Source organism: Lupinus angustifolius, chromosome LG19 (genome assembly GCF_001865875.1).
Source record: "Lupinus angustifolius cultivar Tanjil chromosome LG19, LupAngTanjil_v1.0, whole genome shotgun sequence".
Taxonomy (NCBI): Eukaryota; Viridiplantae; Streptophyta; class Magnoliopsida; order Fabales; family Fabaceae; genus Lupinus; species Lupinus angustifolius.
In genome coordinates this window covers 12,088,567-12,101,570 of record NC_032027.1, presented here as the reverse complement: position 1 = coordinate 12,101,570, position 13,004 = coordinate 12,088,567, and the positions used below count along the sequence as shown (strand labels likewise).

General features: G+C 31.7%; 1 protein-coding gene across 2 annotated transcripts; it reads left to right on the top strand.

Annotated features, from left to right (window-relative positions):
- LOC109334375 (AT-hook motif nuclear-localized protein 15-like) lies at positions 6,927–8,671 on the top strand. Of its 2 annotated transcripts, none has more exons than XM_019570118.1 (2): positions 6,927–8,560; positions 8,591–8,671. In XM_019570118.1, the coding sequence occupies exon 1, from the start codon at positions 7,578–7,580 to the stop codon at positions 8,529–8,531; it is 954 nt and encodes a 317-aa protein (XP_019425663.1). In that variant the 5' UTR covers positions 6,927–7,577; the 3' UTR covers positions 8,532–8,560; positions 8,591–8,671. The 2 variants fall into 2 exon arrangements, with proteins under 2 accessions (XP_019425663.1, XP_019425662.1); XM_019570117.1 differs by having other exon boundaries at positions 6,927–8,564; positions 8,595–8,670.

Sequence of the window (13,004 nt, the reverse complement as noted above, 5' to 3'; positions counted from 1 at the left end):
AGTGAATCATGGGTTAAGTGAGTGATTTAGGGGATTTGGTGGTAGTAAATCAAGGCATTTAATGAGTGAAATCTATAAGATTTAGTAGGTAGATTTTATGAAGTGACTCATGCGACGCGACGACTTCGGTGGAACGCGCGCGATTAAAACCATGCTCGAGTATTGTCGGCCAATATTCGAGTAGCCAAAAGTGATCGTCCGATTTTACTTTACGGTTGGAACTTCGAATTTCGGCATTCCGAATGAAAACATTTTAGAAATTAGTTATGGACCAACTCAGGGTCTATCTTGACTCGAAATGTGATTACGAAGCTAATGGCGTGATCGGAATTCAATTTCGAGTTACGGTACTCAAAAACCACTTTTTGAGCCTACCGAATGAGCTTCGGCCCCGACAGCGGTCCGAAACCGACTGTCTCCTAAAATCATGAATATTTACCACCAAATTTGAAATAAAATTTCAAGACTAAAACTCAACTAGAGTTTCGTCTAATTCTTTACCAAAAATTCCCAGAAATTCATTTTTTAAAATATAATTAATAAAAATATTAATAAAATCTTATAATTCAAAATCATAAAATTCGCGGTGTTATAAGTTAGTGAACGTTCATATACTTTTGTGTGGTTATGGTAGCAGTTAACATTATTCTCCATATCATAGAAATACTATAAGGACACACTACTTATTTCAAATGAGTAATCCTCTCAAATATAAATATCACATTATTTTGTGATAATAAATTCTGAATTTCTTATATATGAATTATAATTACACCCTACTCTAAAATTCTTAGAGTGTGTTACTTTTGTTAGTGGAGATGGTAAGAGTGTGTGGATTAACTTTCCCTCCCTCTAATAATTTGATAATTTATAATTATGACAAAAAATATAAATCAATAATTTATTATTCATATTATTTATTATTCATATTTTATTATTATCGATTCTTTAAAAATATAAATCAATAATAAAAAATAAATTGATTATGTATAAATATTTAAAGTAAAAATGTATATATATTACACCAGGTAGTTATTTGTGTGACATGTTGCGGTTGCACTTTTCCTCTGAAAAGTTTAATGTAATTTATCATGTGAGTATTTTTTTTATATAGAATTTATAAAAATATAAATTTGAAGTATGTAACTTTTGTTGCGATGGATAAATTGTACAACTTCTATTATTTAATTTTAAAGATCTTTTTGACATGACTATACATTTATTTTTTACATGATATTTTTATTTCCAACACACTATTTTTGCTAAATTCAACATTTTTATCATTTTCAATTCCCATTTCATTTTCTAATATTTCCTTTGTAAGATTTCTTTTTTAGTTACGAGATTAGCTATATCTTTTTAGTAAGTACTCCCTCTATTCATTATTATAAGAAAATTTTAATTAAATTGCACATATTTATAATTGTTAATTTGTTAAATTTCGGTACCTTCACATTCAAGTATTAATGGCTTCCACCTTCTTCTTTCTCTTTAATCTCTTTTGAGCTTCTCTTTTGTCTCAAGCATGCTTTCTTTATTTTCTTACTGATGGGCCTTTATTATTTGCCAGCCCATTTATATTATATATATATATGAGAGGTTAGTTTATTTAGTTAACAACTTTCCTCATATATCAATAAAGCAATATTCTTCTTATCTTATTTCTCCTACTCGAAATCTTCTCTCCAAGTTATGATGAGAACAGGTTCAATAGTTTCTTCCTCTTTCTCCTCTGTTGTGCTTCAATATTAAGATGGTATCAGAGCAGAAAATGCTCTGATTCGTCTTCAAGCCTTCCTCTTCTTCCTCTCTCTGATTCTGCGGTCAAGCTCCCCTATTTCTCATCAATGGCCAACCAAAACAACATTCTCGATCCATACATTAACCCTTACTTTCTTCACTCAAGTGAGAACCCTGCCTTGGTCCTTGTAACTCCTTTACTCAACAGGAAGAACTATCATTCTTGGGCCAGGGTAATGAAATTAACTCTCGATTCAAAGAATAAGCTTAACGTCATCGATAGAAGCTTACCTCAACTTGCACCAGGAGACTTAATGCACTTTCCATGGAGAAGATGCAACAACATGGTCTTATCTTGGATTCAACATTCAGTGGAAGAATCAATTATGAAATCAATTCGGTTGCTGAAGCTTGGAAAGATCTACAAGAAAGGTACTACCAAGGATATATGTTTCAAATTGCAGAATTATTAGAGGATTTATACCACTTAAATCAAGGTAATCTCTCTATCTCAGAATTCTATAACCAACTAAAGAGCATTTGTGAAGAAATTGAAAACTTCACACCCATTCCAAACTACAAATGTGCCATTCCTTGTTCTTGTGGACTGATTCAGTGTGTTAGGATTTATAGAGAACGAAGTTATGTGGTTCGGTTCCTAAAGGGACTAAATGAGCAATATACTCAAGTTAGATCCCATATCATGCTTCTTGAACCCCTCCCTAATATTAGCAAAGTCTTTTCCCTTTTAACCCAACAAGAAAGGCAATTTAACCTGCCTATCCTCCCGTCTCTTGAGCCTAAAAACCAAGCTTTGTCCATCAATTCAAGGCAAGAACCTCTAGTTAGAAACTTCAATACAAATACCAATAATTCTAGAGGTAGAGGATTCATCCGCTATGCTTCAATATTAAGAATAATCTTCAATCATTAGTATTCTTCATTAATTGAATGTTTTAAGATAATTAAATTTTTTGGATGATGACAAACATAAAAATAACAGAAATATATAAAAGTAGGAAGTATTTTATGAAAATAATCATTCAAAACTTATGTTTTATAATAAATAATAGTGATATTTATTTTTTATCCCTCGTGCCTAATAGTATTTACATACTACGAGAAAAAATGGATAAAGATAACTAATAAAATTTTGATAGTACATATAAAATTTAGTCTTAAATAATAATAAAAAAACATAAATTCATTTATTTTCAAATATAACATATTCGATAGGTTTCTTAAATAAATTTTTTCAATAATTAATCCCGTAAGATAAACATTTTTAGGATAAATTTATCTTATCCTTAGAAGCTCAACTCTCGAGAACCAATCTCTTCCCATGGTACTTGATGCATTGTCTCTATCGTATCGTCCGAACAAATACATATAACTTCACTTAGATACTTACTTTGACACTTACCCAATGCTGGTGCGGCTATTGTGAACTACAAGGGTCAATCTAACAGCTGGCTCAGAGTCCTTTCAAACTACTGTGTGAATAGATATATGTTATTCTATCGTATCAATGAAAATATGTCATTTTAATTAAAAAATTATTTTTTTTATTATTGTTGCTTTTTTTTTGTCATTGGTGCAGCAAATATAAATATCATATGAGATAATCGATCTCTATTCTTGCTAGGTTCTCAAGCTATGATGGTACCAAGCCTATAGCACAAGGGCACAATGGTAAATTCATGTATGTGTGCGGGGGATTATTTAAGGAATGAAGAGTAAGGTGACATTCTTGCATAAATGGATTTATTTTTCTTCCCATTTATTTTTAAGTTGTAAAAGTTTTATTGTGAATTAATTTTTATAATTTATATCCTCTAACTATCAAAATGATGATATATCTTTTATTTAATTAATTTTACAAAATTGATTAAAAAAACTTAAAAAATAGCAAACATGTAAAGATTTTAATAGTTACAGGAGATAATTTATTTCTTAATATGATAAGATATTTTATTTTATTACCTTATTTGTTATTTTGTTAATTTAATAATGGAATAAATGTACTCTCTCTTCTAGCACTTCTGATGTATAAAGTTATATACTTACATGATTTTTTAGTACTACCAAGAATATTCTATCATTTTATAAGTCAGAAACTAATTCTTTTTAGGGTGTATGACTATCTCTATCAACAATTATTGTTTGCAGTAATTCAACCATTGACCTCAATATCGTTCATCATATTTTGTAAGCCCAATGCAAGTAAAAATTTGACCCCTAATTTAACTATACGAAACTTGAATATTAAATAATTTAATTATGTAATATTTTTTAAACAAATTTTAATAAAGGAGGGCTCTTAAAAATGTGTAAGCATAATATTTTTTTTCCAGATTCGATTATGTTAGTTATTGAGGACTTAAATATATAAAATTATGGGGTATTTTTCTTAATGAGCGTTAAACAATCTTATATTTTTTTTTACTTTAGACTAAACCTTTATGTTAAGAGTAAATTACACCGTCACCCCGTGAGTTTTAGCGAAATTACACAAACCACCCCTCACTTTTCTACACCTACACAGACCCCCTAATTTTTATACTTTCATTACACTAACCACCACTGCATGAGAAATAAGTGTAATCTTTTAAACAAAAAATATGATAAAGCAATTAAGTTAAACAAAATATGATATATTATGGAGACATATCCAAATAATATATGAGTTGATACCTCTTTATTATTTTTGGTTCATTACGATATTGTATAAGAGCAATTTAAACAATATCTCTTTAGAATTGTTGATGCATTTTATAACAAAAAATAATAAAGATACATTGATTTGTATATTATTTGGATTTTTTCTCACAATATACCATGTTTTGTTTAACATAATTGCATTTATCACATTTTTTTGTTTAAAATATTACACTTATTTATCATGCGGGGTTGATCAGTGTAACGAAAGTATAGAATCTAGGGGAGGTTTGTGTGAAAGTAGAAAAATGAGGGGTAGTTTGTGTAATTTCACTAAAACTCAGGGGTAATGTAATTAACTCTTATTTTAATTATATATCAACTATATAATAATAGAAAACAATAATCATTACTATCAATATAATATATTGAATGTCAAATTTATGCATAAATTGATAAACAACAAATTTTAAAAATATTAAAATTAATAACATACTTATGATATAGAGGTAAAATTAGTTGTATGAATAAAAAAATTAGGGCCACAATAATTATGAGCCTTATGCGACATAGTTATTGTACACCCATGAAGTTTGACCTGCTTGAGCGAGACCTTAAATTGTTAGACTAATATTTTGTTAGTAATCTTTACTAGGTTTAATACATCAACAAATAATCTAAAAGTTGATAAAACTAAATTTATTTAATATATATTGAAAGTTGGGTAAAAAGAAAGACAAAAATATGAATGAAAATAGGAAGAATAAATAATAGTGTAATTGAAAAATAAAATATAAAGATATATTGGGTTTCTAGAAACAAAACAAATATATAATAAAAAATATATAAAAGGGGGAAGTAATATTCAATATCTATACTATATATAAACTCAAAACTCGAAATAACTTCCTTCATGGTGTAATTTTCATTTCCTATATTACCCTTAAAATTATTTAATTTTTACAAAAAAACTATATAATCCTAAGCAACTACCACCAATACATTAATTAACCACACATCTCACCTTAAATTAAACATTATCATAAACATAAAAAATATAATATAAAGTACACCGAACAAAACAAATACATTTTAATTCAAAAAAATAAAATATATAAAAATTGAATATGTAGTATCATACAATATTTACCGGCAGGCACGAAGTGCCTGTACACACGAGTATTAATATATAAAGGGAATACATAAAATAACTATCCATGTAGTATTTTATGTTTCTTATTTTATCTTTTATAACTTCTATTTCATATTTATCTATGCTAATAATAATAAACATAAAATAACTACTCATGGGGTATTTTATATTTCCATATTTTAACTTTTATAACTTATAATTTCATTATTATATAAATTTGTATAATCTATATCTATATTATACTATTAATTCTACTATTAATAAAACCAAAACAAATAATAACCATTCCAATGACATAATTTTTATATTCCAAATTTATCATTTGTAATATCTCTCATTGTAGTTTCAGTCAAGGAAGTTAGATAGAACAGGTTTGGATATGAGCTAAGGTGGGAGGAAAGCTTATAATAACTACTATAAACTTCAATATATTACTTCAATTACTTTCATTTTTTATATTAAATATCATTAATTTTTCATACACTTTTTTATTTATATGTCCACTATCTATTATTCTATTAAATTCATATATTACATTTTTATATTTAAATTATGCATCATATATTAAAAAAAATACTAATGTAGATGAATCGGCAGTGCCAGTTGATATGCTAGTAAAGGTAAATGAAGACAACTCAATCTTTATTTCAACGAAGTAGGTGACACAACAAGTGGATGGGGCTGTCCTTACTTTGGAAGTTGAAAACTTTGAACACAACACAAGAACCGCTTACCAGGTGACAACCCAAAACCACTCTCTCCCCACAAAACCGCCAATAATTCTGGTCAATACTTTGCTCCTACATAGTAATAATTACATACATATACGTCATTCATTCATATTCAACGGCAAAAAATGAGACTGTCCTAAAATTCTAGGGACATAAGGGTGTTTCTAGTGGACCACTACTACTCACATACCCAGATAAGTATTTGTACGGTCCAAATATTATATGCGGTTTCGGTCCGGTTTGGATCGGTCTATTTTTTAGATATAAATATATAAATTCCTTCAATTTTAGCCTACAACACCAACAAGGTAGTAACGAGAACAATGAAGAAAAGTTTGATTCTTTTAATAGCAAGATTAGAAACATCAATATTCATATTGTTACGACAGTTTATATGCGTTTTTGCTGTGTTTAGCTTACTGCTTAATGCTTATGTGATATATTTTAATTAACTTAATAATATCGGTCCGGTCTGGATCGGTCTGGATCCCAGACGTGAAACCGAAGACCGGACCGGACCGATCGGTCCTTAAAAAATAAATCCAATACGATCCAAATACATTCGATTTTTGCGGTTTCGGTCTACTTTGGATCGGTTTGCGGTTTTTGTTTTGGACCGGTCTGGATTTGAACACCCCTATGTATTATCAGCTCCTAGACAGAAAGAGAATAGGGGGGGACCCCTCTTCCTATAGACCTATACCCTGAAGTTGTACTCTATTACTATCTTCTGACCCGTACCAATTTCTTCTGACCCTTTCAGCGTGCAAAGATCGAGTAAGGTACATAATTGCAAAAGCATAGTTTCATATTTTTTTCTTGTATAAATCGTTTTCTCTGCATTCAAGTTCGGCTTCTTTTTGTACTTGATCTCTGCAAGGTGTGTCCACTTTTGTATTGGTTCTTGAGCTTTCTTTTATTCTTCTTTTATGTGGAGGTGGGTTTTCTGTCATAATCTTAATTAGTAGATGTGACTCTATCCAATTAGTTGAGATTTATATTTATATTTTATATGTGGTCAGGGTTTACATGCAAAAGAACCCAATAAAAACATGTGTATTTTTTCCTTTTTTTATATTTTGGTGTCTAATTCATGCAGGAGGGTAAGTGATTATTTGCCTCTTTTGGTTTGTTTGAGATAAGGGAGATACGGTTTTGGGTTTTATATGTTGGATTCTGGGGTTCACCCTATATTAGAGATCTGAATATTTAGCATAGCGAAAACAAAGTTCACTGTTGGTGTTGAGCTTTATCTGAAGGTTCTCAAAAAGAGATAAAATTTTCATCTTTCAAAGATGGCAAATTGGTGGGCTGGGAATGTTGGTGGTATGAGACAAACAGATTCAATTTCATCATCTCCATCACTTCAGCTGAGAAGAGAGCAAGAATTCATGGACAACACCAACACCAACATCAACAATTCTCCTCCAACCAATAGCAGTAACAGCAATACTAACCCAAACACAACGGAGGATGATGAAAGCCGAGACACCGGTCTCGAAGGCGGCGATGATCAGAACCCCGTTAATCAGGACGATGGTAATCCCGGCAGCAGTAGCCGGAGGCCCCGTGGAAGGCCACCGGGGTCAAAGAATAAGCCCAAACCACCAATTGTGATTACCAAAGAGAGTCCCAACGCCCTGCGAAGCCACGTGTTGGAAATCAGTAGTGGTAGTGATGTGGTTGAGACAATTGCCACCTTTGCTAATCGCCGTCACCGAGGCGTGTCGGTGCTGAGCGGGAGTGGCATTGTCACCAATGTCACTCTCGGGCAACCGACCGCTCCCGGTGGGGTTATAACCCTTAATGGGAGGTTTGAGATTTTGACTCTATCGGGCGCGTTTTTGCCTGCTCCTTCCCCTCCCGGGGCTACACGGCTGACCGTGTACTTAGCCGGTGGTCAAGGACAAGTGGTTGGTGGAACCGTGGTGGGTTCGTTGGTGGCGTCGGGGCCTGTGATGGTAATTGCTGCTACGTTTGCTAATGCTACTTATGAGAGATTGCCACTAGAGGATGAGCAAGGCGAGGAGGAGATGCAAGTGCAGCATCAACAACAGCAACATCAGCAATCAATAGTGAGTTCAACTGGAACTGGTGGAACTCCTGCATCTCAAGGTTTGGGTGAACAGGTTTCAATGTCAATGCCAATGCCAATGTTTAACTTGCCTCCAAATTTGGTACACAATGGTCAATTGCCTCATGATGTGTTCTGGGGACCTCAACAACCTCGTCCTCCAACTTCTTACTGAGAAGAACTTTGTCTATCATCTTTCAGCTTACTGACTTGTACTTGTGCAGCATGTTTTCGACTGTTTTCTTGTATGCATAACAAGGTTACGACCTTTTTTGTTCATTTTATTCGAGAAACTCAGTAGTTGTTGTCTTTAGTTAGATGCATTTTACTAGTTTGTTTCTGCTTTCTAATCTTCTTTCTTTGGTGAAAGAATTAAAATATGATTGTGTAAGCAAATGAAATTAGTTTGAAATGATCTCAGAACAGGATTGGTGCTATATATGTGGATGAGTTTATCATAAGCCTATGCTTTTTTATTTGTACTTTATACTATAGGGGCAGAGCCATGATTTGGAAAGCTTAAGCAGTCATGTGTAAGTAATGTTTTTGCACACAAGGAGAAAAAATACACAGATGGAATTTTGCTTTCAGAACCTAGCTTACTTGCAACTCATGATATTTTTAGTTACTTGTTAAATAAAAATGTTCACATTCCGCTGAGGTTTTATCCATCATCCTTACCTTGTTGTCCATGTCTCCTTACCTAATTTATATTAAGTGGGACATAATTTGGGATCACATACGCTTGTTCCTTCATTCAAGAAGGATGATTTATTATTCAAAATATGTCTCAAACTAATGATATTAAAATAAAAATAAAAAGCATATGAATATTTAATTTTTTAATTGATATAACATGTGAGACATATGCTATAAGAAATGAGAAATGATTTTGAGATATTCATCATTCAACAGCTAAACTGCTAAAAAGTCATTGTGCTGGTAAGGTTATTGGATAGTGCACATTGAATGTTTTTGCATTTACTACTTTGATTCTTTAGCTTTAGAAAAATTTTAAAAACAAAAAATAATAAAAAATTACATTTTGATTAGTTTGAGACATGAAATGAAATACTATTTAGGATAAGTAATCCCAATCCCGTTTCATAACCCATTCCCTTGAATTAAGTCGTAGTTTAGACTTTAGAGCTTAAGCTCAGCTTCCATTGTTCTGCTTCACCTGGATGGTGGAAGAAGCGAAGTTCTCTAGTAAATTAGGAATCAGACACCTGCTAAGTTTGGTTTCAATGTAGTTGATATCATTTATGGTTTGGCCCTCACTACTTCTATCTATTTAATGAACAAAGATTTATAATCCTATAATTTTTCTATCATCATATCTATATTCAATCAAATTTTCACAAAATAATATTAAAATATTAATTTTTATTTTTATCATTTTTCTTATAATTAAATGGTATTTTTTAATTGATTTAGGACACAAAATATAATATGAATGAGGAGATACAATCTCATCCATTTTTAATACCTTAGTTCCCTCTTCACTTCCACTCTTCCTATTCAATTTTGCCATGGATATCATTAATAATCCTAGTTCTAACTCATTTTCCTCTTAATTTAGATGATGTTGAAACTAGTAAATTATTGCTCTCTAATATTGTTTTAAATTGTAAATCACATTATTAAATAGTGGACACAACATTATAATTGAGATGATCATCACAACAGTGTCAAATCACAATTATGATGTGATATTAATATAATGTGTCCACATTTGGTCACAATTGCTTTGGCCATATTGACTGCATCAAATTTAAAATTAATTTGTAATCATAAAATTTCACATTACAATGGTTTGAATAACTTCTCCCATATTAATCACAATTATGATCTCAACTGCAACTAAAAACTTTATGGGTCGAGATACCCTTGAAAAGCCCAAACATGTTCGATTGAAGCCTACCTTTAACTCTTTGTCCTTAGATCTATAAAATGAGAATTTGGAATAGAGATGAATAATATCCAGATTTTTATCTTCATTATTCCTTGCTACTGTCATATATCCCATCAGTGAGGTTGAACTATGTGAATTGATGGATTCCCTTGTACTTGTTTCTTCATATATTTCTCTCTTATTTTATGATCTTTTTGCTTATTTATTAAACACTTCAAAAATAGTTAGAAGTAAGGCATCAGTTGTTGCTTGTCATTTTATCTCTTGTTTGATAGTATTGTGAAGGATCCTACTCCCTACCTTCCCTATTATTTGTTCCTTACTACATAAACACACATACCAATATATTTAATTTATATAACTAATTCACATAAGGTCATTATTGTAACTATCATTAATATTACTCCATTAATCAAAAGCAACTATTAATACTATGAACATAATTGAAAAACTTGATATCAATGTTTTCATGAACTTTAAAAATGGATAAGTAAATAGAAACAAAATTCCAGACCGATAATGGGAAATAGAGGGAGTACAATTTAAGGAGCCATTGCAGCCATTAATGGAGCAAGTATAATGTTTTTACTTATATTATTATCTGTGTAGCATGTATCCTCTAGCATTGTAAGTTTGTCAAAGTGGAAGGTAAAAAGAGATGAAAACCCACAAGTGTTGAAATTTTATCGGTTAAGCTTGTCGATTGTGAGTAAATAAAACCTTAGGGCACCGGGTAATAGTTGAGGGCTTGAGGCTAGTAACTTGGCTTTTCCATCCACACCTGCCAAGCTAAAAATCTAGCTCCTAAAAAGCTAGACAAATAAACGCATAATTTATCAGTGAATAATTAAAATGCAAAAAATTAAGTTTGTAGGTAGTATATTTGATGTTATTTCTGTGAGCCAACTGTCTGCAGAATCCATGATTCATGCTAGGTAGTGGCTTTTTGATGATATTGTTGTTGAAATTTTCCCCTCCAGAATCTTTAATAGATTAATGGTTAATCGATTAACCAGACTGTTTTGTTAGTTTAGTTAGGTATGCTATTTTTAGAATCTAGTTAGTTGACTCAAAAATATAAATGGTGCTTAATCACTCTATGTAAAAGTCCATCATTTTTCTCTCATATTCATTCAATATACTAAGAGGCATATTCATTATTTCTTTCTCAAATTCATTTTTCCTCTTTGCACACAGTGTGTTATAATCAGTATCAAAAGCAAAGTTAAGCAAGATTTTGTATGGATCTTAGGCTATGTAGAAGAAGAGAAAAGTTGATAAATTAAGATAGCTAATGGTAATAGGTTTACAATGACACTATCAATTATTGACATCAAGAATTATGATAGATGGAAAATCCAAATGAAGACAATCTTTGGATTTCAAGAAGTGTATGAGATCGTGCGGAATGGATATAAGAGATCGAAGAAAATGCAAATGAGGCTCAAAGAACAATCTATAGAGAATCCAAAAAGAATGATTACAAAGCTTTGTTTTTAATCCATCAATATGTTGATGAAGCCAACTTTGAGAGAATTGATGGTGCTAAGACAACAAAGGAAGCTTGAGATAGCTTGGAGAAAAGCTATGAAGAGGCTGTAAAAATGAAGAAAGTCAAGCTTCAAACAATGAGGAGAAAGTATGAACTCCTTCAAAAGGAGGAGAATGAGATAGTAGCAGATTACTTCAAGATTCTCACACTCACTAACCAAATGAAATCGTGTGGAGAAGAGGTGAAAGTGCAATATGTGATTGAGAAGATACTTAGATACTAACTCCTAAGTATGACCATATTGTTGTTGCAATAGAGGAGTTCAAGGACCTTGAAGATTAAAATATTGAAGAGTTGCAAAGCTCTCTTGAAGCATAATCATCCAAGAAATCTTCAGTGTAGTGGAACAAAAGCAAGAAAAAGGAGAAATGGAACAAGAATGAGCAAGATTCTTCATCTCAAAGATCAAACTATCTTGAGCAAGATCATAGAAAAGGCTTAATCAAAGACATAGCAGGTAGGAGGAAGTTTGACAAAAGGAAGGTGCAATGCTACAATAGTAGGAATTATGGGCATTATGCAGCAGAATGTAAGTCAAAGAAGTTGTTGAGTAGCAAGGAAGAAGAAGCTAGACTGACTAAGGATGAAGATTCTGATGATGATCACTACCTGTTGATGGCAACCACAAGAATCACTTAAGAAGATGTTGAGTTTTGGTATCTTGATACTGATTGTTCAAATCATATGACATGCAAGAATGAGTGGTTCACAACACTTGATGCAACTACCAAAAGAAAAGTGAAGTTTGTTGATCACAGTTCTGTCTCGACAGAAGGGATTGGAAAGGTGATGATTCAAAGGAAAGATGAAAAGAAGTCATACATATCCAATGTCCTATATGTTCCTAAGATGAGAAGTAATCTACTCAGCCTAGGACAACTGATAGAGAAAGGGTATATCATGGAGATGAAGAATGGTGTATTGAAGGTGTTTGGTAAGAATAACCAAAACATCCTAAAAGCACCACTCTCAGCCAATAGAACTTTCAAAATTGGCATTCAAATTAGTGATCAGAAGTGTCTTCAATCAACAATTGAGAAAGACACATAGTTGTGGCATCAAAGGTATGGACATCTAAACTTTAAGAGTTTACATCTACTTAGAAAAATGGAATTATGACTAGCCTACCTCATATTGAACACCTGAACAAATTTGTGATGAGTGTCTATCTAGCAAGCAAA